Source organism: Electrophorus electricus, chromosome 21 (genome assembly GCF_013358815.1).
Source record: "Electrophorus electricus isolate fEleEle1 chromosome 21, fEleEle1.pri, whole genome shotgun sequence".
NCBI classification, from domain to species: domain Eukaryota; kingdom Metazoa; phylum Chordata; class Actinopteri; order Gymnotiformes; family Gymnotidae; genus Electrophorus; species Electrophorus electricus.
The window spans coordinates 10801820-10820961 of record NC_049555.1 but is presented as its reverse complement, the minus strand read 5'-3'; the positions used below and the strand labels follow the sequence as shown (position 1 = coordinate 10820961).

At 43.4% G+C, this 19142-nt stretch overlaps 1 protein-coding gene across 1 annotated transcript; it reads right to left on the bottom strand.

Moving 5' to 3' along the window:
• Positions 1-103: 103 nt before the first annotated feature.
• On the bottom strand, positions 104-18908 carry gas2b (growth arrest-specific 2b). Its single transcript, XM_035521065.1, has 8 exons — positions 18842-18908; positions 14055-14205; positions 11833-11942; positions 9867-10008; positions 5972-6035; positions 5346-5796; positions 5078-5185; positions 104-435 (listed from the first exon to the last, which is right to left on the bottom strand). The coding sequence occupies exons 2-8, from the start codon at positions 14197-14199 to the stop codon at positions 217-219; spliced, it is 1239 nt and encodes a 412-aa protein (XP_035376958.1). The 5' UTR covers positions 14200-14205; positions 18842-18908; the 3' UTR covers positions 104-216.
• Between the last annotated feature and the right edge of the window lie 234 nt (positions 18909-19142).

The following is a 19142-nucleotide window of genomic DNA, read 5'->3' as shown; positions in this document are numbered from 1 at the left end:
AGTCATTCAAAAGAGGCAGATAAAAAGGCTGAAACCACTCTCAAGCCACCTGGGCCAACTCCTCTCACAGTCTCACCCCACCCCCACCCCAGTACATGTCCAGTACATTCCCAACCCACGCAACAATATAACAGAGCCAACAGTGCACGCATTCCAAACACCACATGACACATCGCTGGTCCTGACATCTGTCGTCAATTTCACTACTCGAGGCTGCTAGGAGATCTGTTCAGTGAGGTGGGAAGGTGTGCCCACCACCAGGTAACTGTCCCGTGAATGCTCTTTGGGATTGGCCGACCTGCCATGGCGCCTGCATGACCTGGGTCCTGGCCGAGGGAGCAGAGCCATCCTGCAGGGGTCATGCTTCAGTAGGTAGGTGCCAAATGCTTCCCAGCCACCTCCGACGCGCACCATGACATCCTTGTCATTCAGCATCTGGGGGAGAGACAGGTGAATGCAACTACACAAAGAAAACATTTTGAAAATGGCACGTGAGTACCATGTTCAAAAGCACCATGACCCAAGAAAGAGCAAAGAATAGTTCATTTAAAAGCCCCACATATCTTTTTTAGGCTACATTGTGTCCATGTAGCATATTTTCAGTACCCTCAGCAAACGTGCTTTGTGTTCAATCCCTGTGCCATTTGGCATTTTGTGAAGAATAATCTCCATACCTAGCAAGCCCCCTTCCTTTGGAAAGACCCCCCTCAACCTTCCACCCCTTTCTGATTAAATAATGAAAGCCTGCATGTCATTGTGCTTCCATGAAAATTAAAAGCGAATGTGAATGATCTCAGGGAGAGAGTGAGAGTGAGAGAGCGAGAGAGACAGAGAGAGACTGTGCTGTCAAAATCTCATTAAGTCTAATGAAACACTGCCTCATGGCACCAGCTGAGCACCAGCTTAAAACTAATCCACACACACACACACACACACACACACACACACACACACACACGCATACACACACACAAGCTCCTTTTTGTCAAATTTACACCTACGATGCACAGACCTCCAACACCCTCTGGAATAGTGCGAATCCAGCACTGCCATGGCAACAGCAGCAGAACAATAAAAATAAATAAATAAAAAGAGAGTGTGAGAGAGACGGAGAACAAGACAGATTCAAAAACGAAGAACAAAAGGAGGGAAAGAGAGAAGCAGAAGGGGTCGCGTCTCTGGAGTCGTGTCTCTGGAGACAGCCCTCTCCCTGGGGCTCCCCCCCCCCCCCCCCGGCTATAACCCCCTCATTAGAGTGCTGTTCCAATGCTGGTATTACAAGCAGATTTACTGGGAATAGCCCTCCCTCTTTAAGTCCCAGTAACCTGTCTTGCATCCTAATAGACCGATTCACACACACACACTCACACACACACACACACACACACACACACACACACACGCCGCACATTCCGTGTCTGTTAGTTGTGCTGTGAGTCTCAGCTGTTTTGAGCCTGATTAAAATGTCGGGGCTGTCAGCCTGGTCAAGTTTTACATTAAAATAGATAGACTTGTAAAAAGCAAGAAAAATCTAGGGGATACCCCTGATTTCAACCAAGCTCCTAGACTGGCATTCACATAAAACTAGATTTTTAATTGCATTTTTTATATGCACTTGCATGTGCAACTTAATAAAGATTGATGTTTCCTTTCCATTTCACAGACACATTCTTTTGTAAATCAGCTTACATTTGTTTATCGGTAGATGCCATGTGTTCTTCCTGGGTGTCAAACCCATGATTTGCTGATAACTTGTTTTATTGCATTAGCAGGTCTTTTTAACACAGAAAGCAGACTGTCTGTCTTGCTCTCGGAAAACACGTGAAACACTCACTTTAATAATTCACAGTTGTTTGAAAAATGTCATTTTCAGTACTGCAGCAACTGCTGTGCGGATTCCCAACAGCTTCCCTCGCAAGGCTTTGAATCAAATGTTGCGGTTCATACCGCGGCCGCTAGATGTCAGACTGCAGTCACTTCATCCATCGACGAGGCTGAGAAGAGAAGATCTACCCCAGGTTTCTGCAGCACGCAGGCTGGTAGAGATGTTCTAATACAGGGAACAGATCGCTCCGCCTGCGAGTCTATTTTTGGGTATCAAATCAATCTGCAGTTATAGGGTGTAAGCACAACTAGGGTGCGAATGCTCTAACTGTCTAGAACTAAGAGGGACCCTAAGATGGTAGGCCATCTTATTGAAAGAGAGCGACTAATTCAAGCGCAGAGACTACTTCACCAGGACAAACAACGCAACAACGAAGGGAACGCATACAGGCCAAAGCCTTTTGTTGTTGTTGTTGTTGTTGTTGTTTGTTTGTTTTTTGCCTACCTCAGCTTCTCAATAATGATTAAAGAGGTCCAGTTTCAAGATAACCTGAAGAGAATACTGTAGGTGCATCTCCAGTATAGAGACCATTTAGCTATGTTCATCTCTGTGTGAAGGAGTTTAAAGGAGATTTACTGAATCCATTCACTGGAAAGGTCTTAAGACCTTCATCTGGCATTTAGAGTTCAGTGATCTGTTTGGAGATAATCTGATCCACAGAGACATGGATATATCAGTTCTGTGTGATTCCGGTAGCACTTTAATCTGCCTGTTGTTCCAATAATGTCACATTTGCTTAATGACAATCAACTGATTTAGACACAGCTCTCTCCGATTCTCTGTGAAACAGCTATTGTGATGATCTAAAGGACATACATTATGTCTTTCTTTTTCAGTCATAAAAGCAAATAAAAGCCATCTCCCACACATTTGTATTTAGGCAGCGTGAGGACGAACTGACTTTAAAAGCTTTAATACAGAGCCTCCTGCATGAACGCCAGGGTAAACCCCACCCCCCCCGCACCTCTTGCTAATTGGGCCTGCTTTTGTTCCACAGTGGAGAGTACAGGAGTCTGTCAGACTCGTCTGATTGAAAAATCCCAGCGCGAGGGGAGGAGCCAAGCAGTGTGGCCATTGCTGTTTAACAAGCTTCCATGACTAATCACGCTGCTAATGAGCTCACCACTGAAATCAATACACTCAACACCACCACCTCCACTTCCCCACCCACCCCCACCCTTTTATAGCCTGGCACTAACCTAAAAACCTCCTTCCGAGTCATTCATGGCATGTGTTATTCCCTAAAGGCTAGGAAGTCATTAGCAGTTTAGGACCTTCAAGAGGAAGACCTGAGAGCTGTTTTCTAAGATGACAAACCATGTCCGAGGATGTGCAAAGAACATTTATACAAAACTACCAGCAGAAAACCTGCAGGTATAAACCTTCCTAGACTCTGAAGGCAGGATGAGTTTAGTATGCACTGCATAATATTTATATTATAGGTTATGATTACCAGTCTCAGGTGGCAAATGTACTTGTCACCTAAAGCCAAATGCAGCCATATTGTATAATTACAGACAAAGACAAAAGACACAATAAATCCTCCAAGGTGTCTCCATGCTATCACAGTGAACAGAATTATGCTAAACCCAAAACGTGCCCTGATCACAGCTATTAAAAAAAAAAGCCTTTACACTTTACAACAATCATGTCATATAGAACAGCAAACGGCAAAAAAGAGCATGTATTCAGACCCTTTTAGCTTTGTTGGCCTGGAGAAACAAAGCCAAGGAGTCAGGAAAGCCTGACAGGAGTCTCCATGGCGTAAAAGCAAACAGAATACAGCGAAGGCTGCCTTTTCCCGGGTGCTCTGTCAGGCGCTTGACAGGAAGCCGATGGAACAGCTTCGTTTAGTTTCACATTATGAAAGCAAATGTGCTCTGCTCCACACTAAAGAGAGACAACAGACATTGTAACCAGCACTAACAGGAAAATTCAAAGGAAATGTGAATAGGTTTCTCTAATCACCCAAAGAGAAATACAGGAGGAGAGTCCATTCCAGAGAGGTAAAACAAAAACTACAAAAAGTATGTTTGCTTCATGGAGCCTCAAATTAACTTGGAATGACAGATTTAGGTAATCAACAGGTGTCTATTAGCCCTCCTTTAAGACCAACTATAAACTTCATTGCATTCTCTTAATTGCCCTTCTGCACATCCAAGAGTTCATCAGTACTCAGCAGTTTTTATGACCTTGCTCTATAGCCAGCATTAATGTACGCTGTCTGTTTTTCTCACTGGTTAACAAAAGTGATGGCTCAAGAACGAATAAGGCGTGCTGTATATGAGAGCGCAAGACATCCAGCGCAAACCCAGCGGCCAAGCTAAGCCGTTGCTGGAGGCCAGACAGCTTCGCCTATTGATCACTGATGCTGAAGCAAACAGAGATACAGACAGTTAAACAACAGGCTTTCAATAAGAGTAATTGAGCATGTAATAGTTTGGAGCAGGTCCCCAGTTAGCAAAAAGTGACAATGCTTTGAAGTGCTCTCCTGTCCTGTAGCTTTGAAGTGGCTTTCTTTTTCTTTTTTTGTGAGTGAAGAGAAAAATAATTTGATGGTTTTGATGTTGGGGATTACTTCACTTCAGTTTACACTGGGTTCTGCTTGCCTTAAATAGCATCCGGATAGATTTATAATGTTCTCTTTGCTCACCATGTATTATTTCTTCCTGAGATGACTTCTTCCTGCTGTGCTCTTGCATAAACGTGGGCATCTGATGGCTTCTGTGCCTAAGTTTATTGAAGAGCCCATCATCTGATCTTATCTTTTTTCCAGTAGGAATCTTTTCCTTCCCCCACAAGGCACACACCTTTTCTTCATGTTGCCCAGCAACCCAAGCTCCCATGAGTCTTTGTTTTTGAATGAGTTCTGCAGGCTCACAGGGGCCAAAGCAGCAAAACATACTAAGCACAGGCAGAGCTGAGTGAAACATCAATGACAGTGACGCTATTCCTCTTACACATCCACCATTTAAGCAGTGCAAGGGCTGCACACAAGTAAGCAATATTTATCAGAAATCAGAAAACCTAAAAAAAAAAAAGGTTTTCAGCTGGGAGCATTAACTGACTTTGGCCAGAGTTCTGCTGTGATTTGTGCCCGTGAAACTGGCCAGTAACATTGAATCCATCTGGCTGAGTTTACTCAGAGGTGCTGAAGCAGTCAGTAGAGAGAGAGTGGAGAGGAGCACCTACCCTCACATAGAGCACCTTATCCCCCACGCGATAGCGACCCTTAGGCTGCTTCTCAACACAGAACCTGGCCATACATCTGCATGGTGGGTCTTCTGAAATCTGCTTCACCTAAAACCAAACCACAAAGAGACAGACAGTCACACTCTCCAACTTTTTCTCTAAGCAGAAAATCTGAGCGGATTTTCCACTCCTTTTCCAGAGTGGATTTGTGCATATAGCTGTACATTCAAATATGCACGAATATCTGCTGATCACAGTCTCCACTTACAAAGTCATCCAGCAGGTTTTCCAAGCTTTTCTTCCCACTGGGGTTACTGAGGCGACGTGAGGAGTCGGGTGCGGGGGCAGGGGGTTTAACGGGTGGGGGGGGGCTGACTGAGGGGGGCTCAAACTTGGGCTGGGTGACCGGAGCAAGGGAGGCAGAGGGAGAAAGAGTACCAGGGTCTGGAGGAAGGATTAGGGATGGATCGAGGCAGGGGCTGAGATCCGGGGAGGGGGTCTCCGTTGGGGACGCGGCTAGGGTGGGGGGAGAGACAGCGGCAGGGAGGGGAGAGGGAGAGGAATGAAGAGGAGGTGTTGCGGCAGGAAGAAGGAAAAGGGGAGGAGAGGAGGGAGAGGGAAAGGGTGAGGTGAAGAACGGGGATGGAGATAAGGGCTCCTCTTCGTCTTTCTCAGTCTCCCTCGCCAGTTTCACCAACGCTGGGGGATCTACTCCGTACCTGTGAGACAACAGGGAACATGAGAGTATCAAAGTCTTATTGTAGATCCTCAACCCATAGATCAGGAACCGAAACCTGAGCACTACACTTTCCAGTGGCATTCCTTGTATTGTTTTAAGCGCACAAATGCCATGGCAGCAAATGGAAGGTCTCCCTAAAGCTAGTGAGGTCTTACTTTGATGCGATTCTCCCAAGCTGCATGAGACACAGACACACATCCCGCGGATGCTTCTGGAGAACTGGCAAAACACATATATAGTGATCAAAAACCCACAATATGATGCAAAGATAAATAGTTAGGAACCTGAATGAAAAAGAATTACTTTTTAATGCTACAATTATGATCTTACATATTAGTAAGAGAGAGAGAGAGAGAGAGAGTAAGTTGCAGTGAACTGGAGAGCCCACAAAAGAGATCTTTCTAGAACAAATGTGTGCATTCCATAAAGGTGACAGAATGCAAAATGGCTATAAACTCACTATGGCACTCATGGCATATAAAATGTCAGGACAGGAAACCATACAAAAGCTGATCATCCACTAAAGATGCAGACACACAACAAGCTGACAATGAGCCGCAACCTAAGATGCCCAAGGAGATAAAGCAGAAGATATCTCAGCTGGGAATAAAAGGAGCAACTCTATGGCTGAGAAGCCCAAGGCCTGTAGAAACCCCAGCAAATGAACAGGGGCATCATATGTTTCTAACCAGCCCTAGCAGCCGATTAAACGATGCCTCTGCACTGGGTTAATTTCCTGCTTCACAGTTTTTAAAGATATTGATCATTTGTGCATAAACTTTATTTGAAATTTTTTAAAAGGTCCAAAATATGCTTTGCATTCCTTAAAGCATAGTAAATCTTTGGGGGACCTTTCTTTTTCTAATTTTAAGTTTTATTTTTGGGTTTTCAACTGAGATCTTTAAAACTTTGTTGTTGTTTTTTTACTTTAAAACTCTGTTAGATACCCTGATGATCCATAGAGCAGGATTTAGTTTATCCTATCATAATTCAGGACCTACCTTTTGCTGGGATTAGGCAATGTAGTTCTCTAATGAGACTTGGCCCTATTACAGGAAATCTCACAGTTCTTCTCCTATATGGCGCAACAACTTTCTGACAGGCTCAATACTATTTATTTATCCCTCTTGGTCTACTATAAAAGTCTATACATTAGATGATATCTTTCATTCAGATGGGCTCCTTTCAGGATCTGTGTTTCTCCTTCCTGGCACATCCTACATTTATTATCTAGGTTACATTTAGCTCTTCATACTTATAGTGTTGCTTGGGACATGGGACTCCTTGTGACTCCAAAAATTGCAATGCATATGTTTTGGCAATGCCCTGGAATGCCCTATTTTTGGAAATCTGTTGCATGAATACTGTCTGACTGTCCTGATGTCGAATTCCCTTTGTGTCCAGACTTGCTCCAGCTGGGAGATGACGCTAACATAACTCTCAATTCACAGCAAAAACAAGCTTTAACAGCCTCCAAGAAAGCCATCTTGAAAAGCTGGCTTGTACCAGACACTCCACTGCCCTCATTTTGCCGTTGTTGTTTTTGTTTGTTTGTTTGTTTTTCACTTTGGAGTGAGCCATGGCTAAGTTTCTTAGGGTGAAAGCAGCTACAGTTTCCAGTAGATCACATGCTATCACCTTTGTTAAGAACCGAGTGGGGTGAGATGATGGTTGCATGTGCCATGTATATGCAGATGTCTGTATTTACATTTGCATTTATGGCATTTGGCAGATGCTCTTATCCAGAGCAACTTACAAAAGTGCTTTGTCATTTACTCACAGAATACTTCAGAGCCAGTACAGTCGGTTAGAGTCCAAGATACCATTGAACTAGAATGCTGTTGAAATATAGGGTTCAGTGCTGATGCCTAGAGGTGCAAAACACATATAAGCTCTATAAAATACCCTACACTAAGTACTAGAGTTTCAGTTAGTCAACATAGGTGCAGGATCAGTATCTGCATGTGTTTTAATTTAACATTATTTATTACAGATCATTAGCAGATTATTCTCCTCCTTTTTTCCTTTTGTATATTTGTCTTTCTTTGTGTGAGAAGTTTGAAAACGATAAATAAAAATTAACCCTAAAAAGGGATGTAATTATGTCCAGTAAATACATAATTTTGAACATAACAATCTCCTCACGTTCTCCACTTCAGTCCTGAAGGATTGCAGCCCGCATAAAAAGCAAGCTTGTCAACATTTATTTTGATGAACACTCTTAAGCAACAGCAAGATAAATTACTGAGAAAGTCATCTTGTGCAGAACTGTGTTGAAACTTGTGATAAATGTGAGATTTAGATTTGAAACTGAAATGGATTTCACTGTTGACAGCTGTGTTTGTTTTGGCTTCAGTATTGGAATTATTTCTTGAGAAAACCAAATGGAATAGGCAGCGCAGAGCAAGATCCCAGCCTAATGCTGCAGATATTGTTAATGGTGGCCCTTAGTGAAGCAGGGTTGCAGTGTGAAAAGGGCTCTTCTGGGTAACACATCTTGGGTTTAACATTTAATGATAGAACTGAGAGTACACAAACATCTAAAATAATGCAGCAACTGCACGTGGGGACCAGTGAAACATCTAGGTGAAATCAGAAACTAAACTAGCACTTCGATGAGTGATTATTCGCCACTTTCCTTAAAGATGCATAATGTGCTTTACGTTCCATCCGTAGGCATCAAAACCATTACAAAGATGTGGAAATTGAAGTCTGCCATACCCAAAACAAAGAGCAGGATATTACTTCAGAGCATACAAATGCCAGATACAAATGCACCACCCTTGTTGACTGTTAGACCTTTGCCTCTAAATCCTTGGGTAGATTTCTAAATCGTTCTTTCTAAATGTTTCTCTCTATTAATCTCCTTACATTTCCTATCTACCTGATGATGTGTATTGAGGGACTGAATATTGGCTTTCTTACTCACTCCGTCTGTCTCTTTTTACTGATCCCACACTTTGTTTTATTTCCTTTTCCCTGTGACCTGGCCACCCTGGACTCTTTTTGCTTTGGTTTTGGCTTTCCTTTCCATTCCTCACCACATATGATCAACCACATCAGGGTGAGAGAGGCTGCCCTTCCACCCTGCTCCCAGTGGAGCTTACAGAGAAAGAAAGAAAGAAAGAGAGAGAGAGAGAGAGAGAGAGAGAGAGAGAGAGATGGAAGGGGGAAAGAGAGAAAGAAGAAGGAAGGGACCCTTTCCACCTGCAGGATGAACCCATACTAACAGCACAAACAAACCTTTTTAGGGAAATATATGATTTAAATTAATTTGACTAAAAGGAAGAAAAGAACACCATGCAGGATGGAGAAAGAGACAGAAGAGAGAGGGAAAGAGAGAGTGACAGAGACAGAGAGAGGAACATAACTCCATGCTAACGAGTGTGAACAGTGAGTTAGGCAGAGGCTAACGTATCACTGATGAAAAAGAGTCCAGAGTCACACTTCTGACTCATCACAGGTTGACACAGGCTCTGATTATTTGTGCCGGGAGTCAGGAGGTGAACACAGAGACTCTCACACACTAAGACTTTCATACACTGAGTCTGTCACACACTAAGACCTAAATAAACACAGCTGTCACGTACAGAAGCTTGCTGATCTGTCCTAAGACAACAAACCCTGGACAACATACCCTGAACAATAAACCCTGGACAAATGGCTTGGTCAGCAGCATCTTTGTTAATGTAAGAAGTTTGCTCTTCACAGGAACAAAAATATTGTGATGTAAGATACTTAATGCATGAGATTTCAGTATATCACTTAGGGGGTTAATTATGACTGCTCACTGCAGATTTTATATATATATATATATATATATATATATATATATATATACACACACACACATATATATATATATATACACACACACACATATATATATATATATATACACACACACACATATATATATATATATATACTACTATATATACTACATATATATATATATATATATATATATATATATATATATATATACACACACACACACACACACACACACACACACACACACACACACATATATCTGTTGTTACTTACCCAAGTCTTCTGATTCAAAGAGATAGGATTCCCGCATCCCAATTTTACGGCACCAGTACAGGAAGTTGGCTGTGTTGTCCCGGGCAAGAAAGGAACCGGGTGCAGCGTCAGCTCGCCAGCGAATCACACGCCGGATAAACGGCTGCAGAACACACATTGACCAATCAGAAAGTGAATTCCTTACCGGTCTATGAATTAATAACCATCTACACAATAATAACTAGACCAATTAAATGACAATATAAAAATGAAGAAAAGGGTTCTGCAAACCTTTGCCTTTAATCACAAATGTCTTGTTTACTAAGCACAGTTTGTTCATTATGTATGAATTTGGAATGTGTGATGCTTTTTCTAAAAGTTTCAGCTTAATCACACATCTGTTATTTTTCTTAGCACTCAGCAGATGTGGAAAAGAGACACATGGAAAGAGAGAGTGTGAGTGAGTGAGAGAGCACGAGAAAGAGACAGAGAGAGAGAGGCACACGGCATGCAGCACAGATGGCATCTGAGATCGAGGGTAAATGCTGCCAAGGGCTTTCTAGTCTCTCTGTTCTCTAATGTGCTCCTTTTCATCTATGGCCAGCTTCCAGAGCCATTCAGCAACACAAGTGAGCAATGCCTGCTCCATGTGAGGCTGAGAGAGAGACTAGTTCTATATGCCCATACCTGAAAAGTCTATTTATATAATCCCAGACCTCAGACTGTGCAGAAAAAACTAAACTAACCATATGATGTCCAGGTCAGCAGATTTATATCCAAACAAATACCTGGGGAGGAATTTCTATTCAGTTTTAACGGCTTACATCACAGTCTACAAACTGTACGGTCAGTTGATTATGACTTGGGTGTTTTACTTCTGTTTTCAAGTAATTGTGAAAGTAATATAGCTGCCTATGTTTATTTATTGAGTAGTAATATATTTGTGTCTGTTGCACTGTCCTGGTCACGACGTCAGTCTCGTCATTTAGCTGTCCTTCCATTTAAACATCCTTCCAACCTTCCATCCATCCATCCATCCATCCACATGGCAGGTCTTCCACCCCAGACTTCCTGGGGTGAATTTTGCAATCACTGCTAGTTAACTGAACAGATAAAATAATCGACTGGTAACTTTGACACCTCACCAGGCTACTCAGTAAAGATAAGATGAAAAATCTGAGGTGTCTGGAATTCAAGGACAAAGATTGGAATACCAGTGTCATATGACATTATAGTATGATTGGAATACCTGTTCTATGACCTAAATAATGATTACAGAGGACTGAATTCAAGGTCCAGAATTAAAAACCTCTGGATTATATCAACCCTAGAGTTCAGTCCTTCACATAAAGGCTGCACGAGAAGAACAAAGCACTGCTTTCTTCACTCCCTTCTAAAGGTTCAGTTAAGAGAAGCTCAACAGTAACACTTGGTATTAAAATATGATCTGGAGAAAATATGACCTGCATCTGGATATCTTGTCTGGGTTGCACGGAAATGCAGGTCATCTGCCCCACACTCTGATTGGATTTCAGGCAGACGTAAAGTCAATCTGTACAGCATGCTTACATTAGGGGAAAGGACCCGTCCAATTCATTAGAATACCATGTAGAGGAATATCACACATAGCAGCACAGATGTTGTGAACAGATTTCTGTTGCCTGCTGACCGTTGCAAATGTAGTTAAAAAAAGGTTGAAGATGACACCTTCCTCAGTAGTGTAAGTACAAGCCGTTAGAATAAACTCATGCCTGACGGCACTGTACCTGCCATGTTATTGATTTCAGTTAGTTTAGCTGGATGGGCAACAGCTATGTGGCTTTCCACACTTCCACATATTTGCATACTGGGTGTCGGGAATAAGATCTGATTGCCGTGCCGGCCATGGGACACACGAAAAACATCAGGTGCAAACGTCTGGGCAAGGGGGCGGAGCGTTCAGGTTGTGTGCTAAATGGTGGGAGTAAGAGCCGTGTGAGGGCAACACCTTGCTGTTGCTGGCCAGAATCATCCTCTCCTGCAGCTTCTCAGCCAGCTGACAGAGCACTGTGCCGGTCTGCAGCGCATCCATTAGGCTTGCAGCTGTTACATCCAGCCCTGCAGGAACAAGGGGTGTGAGATGGATGAGTGGTATTGGAGGCCACAGCTCAATGGGGACTGGCAACTGAGCTTCAGTCCTGCAAAATCACGCCAGACAAGCCGGAGCTGCGTTGCAGAAGGATGGGACAGAAGACGGCGTGAGGGACTGCAAAAAAAACAAACAAAAAAACAACAACAACCCAACAGTCTTCTAGATAGACATACTGAGTGAGTAAACATAATGCAGACATTTGTGCCATAGATGAGCTGAGTGCACAGTGTGCAGGACTGTAAAACCCTTGGCGGTGGTTGTTTTTCTGTTGTATAAATCCCCTTCCCCTCATCTCCTCCTGTTCCTTTCTTCAGCAGACATGGCTTTCTTCCTGTGCACACCCCCCCCCCCCCCCTTCTTTGGTCCGCAGGTGCTCGGAAACATATTTAAAGAGGGCCACCCTCAACCGTCAACCCTCCAAGGTCTCCTGGGTGCGCAGACACATTCCAGTACCCAGGGGTTAAGTGTACACGCGGCTGCGCAGGGCGGCAGGAACCAGAGCCGCACTCCTGTGGGTGTGCGAGAGGAAGAAAGGGAAGACCGGGAGCAGCGGGCATTCAGGGGGCATCAGAGGAGGGAAGCCACAACAAACCTGGGCCCGGACAGCGATGCCACCATTAGCCTCCGTCGTGAAGAGGGAGGTAGGGGTAACAAACCTGAGTGCTCTTCTGTGGTCTGCTCTTCCCACCTGGCTGTGCTGGCATGATAAGATCAGCAAGAAACAAGTAGAGAGCACCAGTGAAAGGAGGTGTTATGGAGATATAGAGACTGCAGAGTGTGTGTGTGTGTGTGTGTGTGTGTGCGCGTGCAGGTGTGTGTGTGTGTGTGTGTGTGTGTGTGCATGCGTGTGTGTATGTGTGTGTGTGTGCGTGCATGCGAGTGTGTGTGTGCGTGCATGCGAGTGTGTGTGTGCGCGCGTGTGTGTGTTTGTGCGTGTGTGTGCGCGCGTGTGTGTGTGCGTGCGTGCGTGTGTGTGCGTGCATGTGTGTGTGTGTGTGTGTGTGTGTGCGCGTGTGTGAGTGCGTGCGCACGTGTGTGTGTGTGTGTGTGTGTGCGCGTGCAGGTGTGTGTGTGTGTGTGTGTGGATGCGTGTGTGTATGTGTGCGTGCATGCGAGTGTGTGTGTGCGCGCGTGTGTGTGTGTGCGTGCGTGCGCACGTGTGTGTGCGTGCATGTGTGTGTGTGTGTGTGTGTGTGAATGATTGTGGTTATTTGTTTGTTCAGTAGCAGCTGCATAAAGATCTGGTGAATTTGAATAATGAAATATGGAAATAATCCCTTAAACCCTTTTGCAAGATGTCCACAGGTTTCTCTCCGGCTCTGTTGCTGTTGTTTTGATCTCAGCTTCTGACTAAGCACTGAGGCCGACAGAACAGGCACTGACATGTCCTTTATTTATAAAAGTCAATCCATTCTCTAAAACATCATCAGATCTCCTCTCATTGATCCTATGCATAGTGGAATTTAGGGAATTCAGTTGTCTGTCTGACAACGCCTATTATTCCCCATCATCTGATCAAGGCCATGTGATGATCTGTATGTGATGATGGCTAGCATGCTCTTAAAAACATTAACCACTAGACTGCAAAGGTACCCGGATAGTAGTTAAGGGATGTGTTGACAACTACATTATCACAGCACGAGGGAACATTACGGGCAGTGACAGAGTGACCAGGAACATCTGTCCTACACACATGCCTATGTTTCCAGATATAATTCAATGTTTTGCCCTGCTGAATGGGACCTGAACATATGAATAGCTTCATATTTGTCAGAATCAGAACTGCAGCTTTGGGCGATACCCTCATTCACGTTCATGTTCCAGGTGGTGCAGGGCTGTCCAGTCTACAAAAGGCTGGTGTGGCTGCAGGATATCAGCCAAGCAGGAGCACAGGAACATGGTCTTCAATCAGTCGTAGTTCTGCAACCACAATGGCCCTTTTTGGACACCTCTGAGGTAGAAGCTGATCTAAGACCAGCACCTCCTTCCTAAATCTTAATCACACCCATTCCAAAGAAGGTGCAAAAACCAATGTCAGATCAGGACCTAAAGGTGCCCAGTGTGTTCCTCGTCCTTACCTAGGACTGCATTGAGCCAGACAGCGAGGTCCTCCTTCATCGGGTGCAGACTGGCTTCATGCCTGCATGCCAGCCACTCGCTGTATTGCTGCAGGAAGGACGGGTCGGGCACGGGCTCCTGCCACAGACTGAATGATCCATTCATAGCCTACTGGAACAGAGCACAGAGCAGCCAACCCTCAGCTTGGAAAAATGCATTTGAACATGTCAGTGCCAGGCATAGGCAGCAGTAATCAGGTAGCCACTGACTATAAAGGTGAAAACCCTTGAAGGCTGATGTCAAAGTGCTGGTGATTGGTTTCTGCACATAATAAGAACATTTTGCAGAAAGAGAAGCTTAAGCAAATCAAAGAGTATTATTAGAAATGTTTGCCAGAAAGAATGAGTCCAAACATAACAGTTTTAACTACTCTATAACATATGTCAAAACAGAGCTACTTCAGTACCTGTACAGACTTTACTGAAAGTCTCCAGCCCACTGTTTACTCTACCTTACTTTAGTGGGTCCATCATAAAAGTACAGTATGTTTATTTAGAAAACTGTAGGCTGTGCTCAGTGCAGATATGTTACCTGCAGTCACAATCCAAGTCCACCTAAGAAAACATGTTGTCATATGACACCAAGTCTCTGCATCAATGGAAGGACTGAATATAATTCACATGCTGTAAGCTACCCTCAGCTTGGACCATGATGGGGTTTACACCACCTTTAATGATGCAGAACTACTCCAGTGGAAAAAAATCACTGAATTGAGGGCCAGTGGGGTTCCGCAAGAAAGTTCTGCAGGACTTGGGAGGAAGGCAGGACTGATCTGTGACACGGGTGTGGGAAGTCTGACTCATTCATTATCTTTGAAGATGAGGGCTGAGTGAAGCAGAGCTTCCATCTTAAACTGATCTTAAGCAGGATTGTTGGCTAACGGATAATAACTTGAGTGTGAGAATCTCGAGGCGTTTGGCCAAACAGGAAACATGCAGTACACGCTTACGGCTTTGCAAAAACATACAATCACAGACTATTTCTCCTCCTACAAAAGTATACACAGCCTTCACTGTGCCAAAAACAGCCAAAACTATACTGGCATCAGTAAACTGAAATCAGACAAAAATATTCAACAGATAGATCACAAATAACCACAGACAAATACTTGCTTAGCTGCTTTATTTTGCTAAGGACCAATGTATAGGTGAAGCCTTATGCCAGTTCCACACACTGCCCTATATTCAGTCAGCCATTCATCAAAGTGGTTTGAACATGTAACAACTTGCTTCCTGTTTCTCTTAGCCACAGTGCTCCCTTCAGCCAGGGAGCAGGGAGGGTGGGGAGGGGAGTGAACAGCTGGGGGGCAGATGTAGGGATGGAGCCGAGAAACAAGGAGTATAAAGGGAGAGTAGGAGGCAGGTATTGTACAAAGGTCCATATAATTATAGGCCGCTTGTGCCCCACAAGTAGAGGGGCTGACTTGGTGCCTTTATTGGCAGTTCTGCACTGGGGTCTGGTGAGTTCAGTGCTGGCTTTCCAAAAGCAATGAAGCCAAAACAAAGTCAACCCAGGTTATCTTCTTTTCCTCAAAGCAGAAAGATAGGGAGTGATAGGAGAGAAAAACAGGTAGTGACACTGTACCCATACAGCTGAGTAAATAATGGTGAAATAAAAGCAATAGAGAACATTATGGAGTTACACGGAAGATGCCAGAAATCTCTAAATTACTATCTGGGCTTTGATCGTCAATGTAGTTCCAGATTTACCGTCATGCTCCACTCCTTATGGAAAAAATCTTATGGAAAAAATGTACAGCTGTGCCAAGCATCACACTGGGTCATGATCTCACACCCTTACCCTAAGAGTATGCAAAAGAGATACAAAGGACAAGAACAAAACAGATCAAAGACAACCTGTCCATTAAAGTCCCAGGACCCACAGATGGCCAGAGACTCTCATTCCTCACTCTACTACAATGTAGTTACTGAATAATTCACAGTAAGGAATAATATGCCTTAAGATATTATTGATATTTCAATATTTTATGAAAGTCCACATAATATTAACATTAATATTATGTCTTTATACAAATGGAGAAGTTGCATGACTGAGATCCTAACTAATATCTGTATTCATGGTGTACATATACCTTTCCACTGCTTGCTTTGGGTCACATGTTTAGCTCTAGTCAGGAGGCTATGTGCTACTAACTAGCTCTCCATCAGGCCAAAGTACTTCCAAGGTTCCATTCAGGCTTTCTATGGACTCTCTGTGGTCTACACTGGACCCAAATTAACATTTTAATTAATTTGGTTATGAGCAAATAAAGTATATGTGCTTTTTTTTCTGTGTCACATGTATTTGAGGGGACTGAAAAGGTGTAGTGTGGAGAGGCGTGACAGATCAAGAAGGAGGGAGAGCAGAGCAGGATGGTTTATTTATGGGCCAAAGCAGGGCCGGGCTGGCCAAGGGGGCATGGGAAACATAGGCAGCAGCGATACAGCACCCAGGTGCTACATTCACACCTTCACTGAGGCCTGAGCCAGTGCAGACAGTTCTGCGGCCTGCCCAACACTCATAAAGGGCCTCTGTGCCCACACACATGCATGCCCACAGGCTCATGCACATACACGCACACATACAAAGCATGCCTACTGAGAAACGTGCTCGTTCTGCACATCATAAGAGACTGTGAACACACATTTATATGCACAGACCCAAAGCTACAGACATCAGACACACACACACATCTGCAAACACTCACACACAAATATATGCACCCACGCGCAAGCATGCGCACACACACAACTGCATAAACATTTATGCAGAGATCAATGCCCCATTTATGCATCATTCATGCAAGGTCTTTGCAAAAAAAGATTTTGCGAAAAAATAAAAACCATTGCCTAATTTTGCAAGCTATAGTTTTGCCTCCAGCTCACCTTTTCTAAACAGTATAATGAATGGAGGAAATGCAGGACCAACCTTTTCAGGCTTACATGTAGTAATGCTGTATCAGCATAACTTTCATTATACTACCACAGCAGACTATAAATGGCTCAAGAGCTCCTGGGCATCTACAAGTCAATAAATCAACTGTTCTGATTGGACTTGAACTCTGACAGCCAAAAGCTGTTTTGTATTGCTCCCACACAAGTCCTCCTTATTTCACCCCAGTCCATGACCCTTCGGCCTGTCGAAGCTCTTGCACTCAACATCGTAACATAAGTGTGCTGAGGTGTCTTCTGCAAACCCTCTTCATACAGTCATAGTCGTAAAGACATGAAAGACAAAAACTCTTCTTTAAAGCATTGCTTTTACTCTGAGGATTCTCAAAGAGCAAGTAAACAGTAGTGGTTTGTTGATATGATCTGTTCCTGGACGAAAAACCGCTTTAAAATGTGATATGGGAAGCCTCAAGGTAAAGCTCTTACAAAGGAGGCCCAGCTGGAGCACACTGCGGTGGGTAAATGACCAAAAATGCAAAGTTAGTGTTTAGAAGGGGCATGAAAGCTACTGCGCAGAACTGGAGCAGCACACACTGTTCTGATATCACATGAGCTAACCTAATATGTATCATCTAACCACAGCATCCCCCCCTGCCCCAAAACAAAGCGTTTTGCATTGTTCAGTGTTTTGCTGAAACCTGAGCCTGTACCACAGACAAAAAAACAACAACAAATAAAAAATACATCACTGGCAGTGACAAAAAAACAACACAGTGTAAGCAAAACTGTAACAAGCCAGTAGCTTTACCATGACCAGACTGAGTCTGGAAAGAGAAACTGGATCTAGCTAAGTGGAGGTTTGGGTCAAGAGTTCATTCAGAGTCCTATACCAGCTCCTGCTATAGCTAGAACCCCAGACTAAACAAACAGAACAGTTATACCTGGAGGATGAATGAAGATGCAATAAAAACTTTACAGAAGAGTGTACCCTAGAGCTTCAGCTCCACATGAGGTCACTAAAAGGGGAAAAAAAATCAACCTTAATACACTGGTGACAATGTTTTAAATGTTTGTTTTGTTTTGTTTTTTCTCTCCCTGGAGATGCTTATTCACTGGAATATCTTGGACTGAATGTCTAGAAAATGAGTGGAATATATTTGTTCAGGCCCAGAGAGCGAGAGTAGGCATGCTATGAATATTACATGCCTCCTTGTTTTGTTGTACTGCAGTCCTATGCTTTCTATCTAATGGGATTTTATTGCTTATACTCTTCAGGTAGTGGCTTGCAACCCTTATTATGCACAACACATCTTCTGACCTGAAGCTTGTATATCTGTGTATCACCCACCCATTAAGTTAATAATACCAGCTAATACTATAACACAAATAAAAATCTGCTAGAGGACAATAATGATGTGTTCTCTGAACAGCGTCTTCTAATGCCAAATATAAGCACATTATCATACATGCAAAACATCGTAGTTAATTAACAAGAAACAAAGATGCATTATTTATTACGATGGTTTGATAGTTAGAATTCTGTAAAAATTCTGAAAATGTGCCAAGTAACAGCAGCGTTTGGAACAGGTGCAGATCAGCGAGTGAGTGTATAGTACTGGTGTTTAAAAGCTCTAGGTACAGAACTTCTCCTCAAAAGCTAATGATCACGTCGTCGGGTAGAGAACTTATGTTTCAAAGCTGAAGTTACTTAGTAAGATATATAGTCTTTCTGATGGTGAAAACTGTTCTTAATGTAGCACTACATTATTTTAAGAAGGCATAACACACACTGTACGAATGAGCTATGTAAGCTCTTGTGCACAAGATGAAACAAAAAACCATATAATAAGACTTACCTTAAAGTACTTCTCAGGTGACTCTGTAATAGAAAACTACAACCGGGAGGCTCACTGTCAAACTTTTGCGCGCCTCTAACACGCTGCTGGTGTCCACTCGCATTTCACACTTCAGTTCAGTGACGTATATCACAACAAGCTGTCTGGAGGTGACTCATTCTGAACATGTGCGCCTTCAAACAAACCTTTCTGAAGGGATACCTGTTCTGAAACTCACTGAAAGGAGCACATATTTCCTGTTTTTACTGGACATCATTTGAAATGGTTCACGGAGAGTTTTTGTATAAGAAAATTTGAATAT

Bases quoted from the DNA above. Each gene is read 5' to 3' on its own strand.
- gas2b (XM_035521065.1), bottom strand. From the start codon at position 14,199: ATGAATGGATCATTCAGTCTGTGGCAGGAGCCCGTGCCCGACCCGTCC. The intron at 11,943-14,054 runs GTAAGGACGAGG...TTGTTCCTGCAG, and splicing joins CTGGCTCAATGCAGTCCTAG to GGCTGGATGTAACAGCTGCA. The intron at 5,797-5,971 runs GTAAGACCTCAC...GTTGTCTCACAG, and splicing joins CTTGGGAGAATCGCATCAAA to GTACGGAGTAGATCCCCCAG.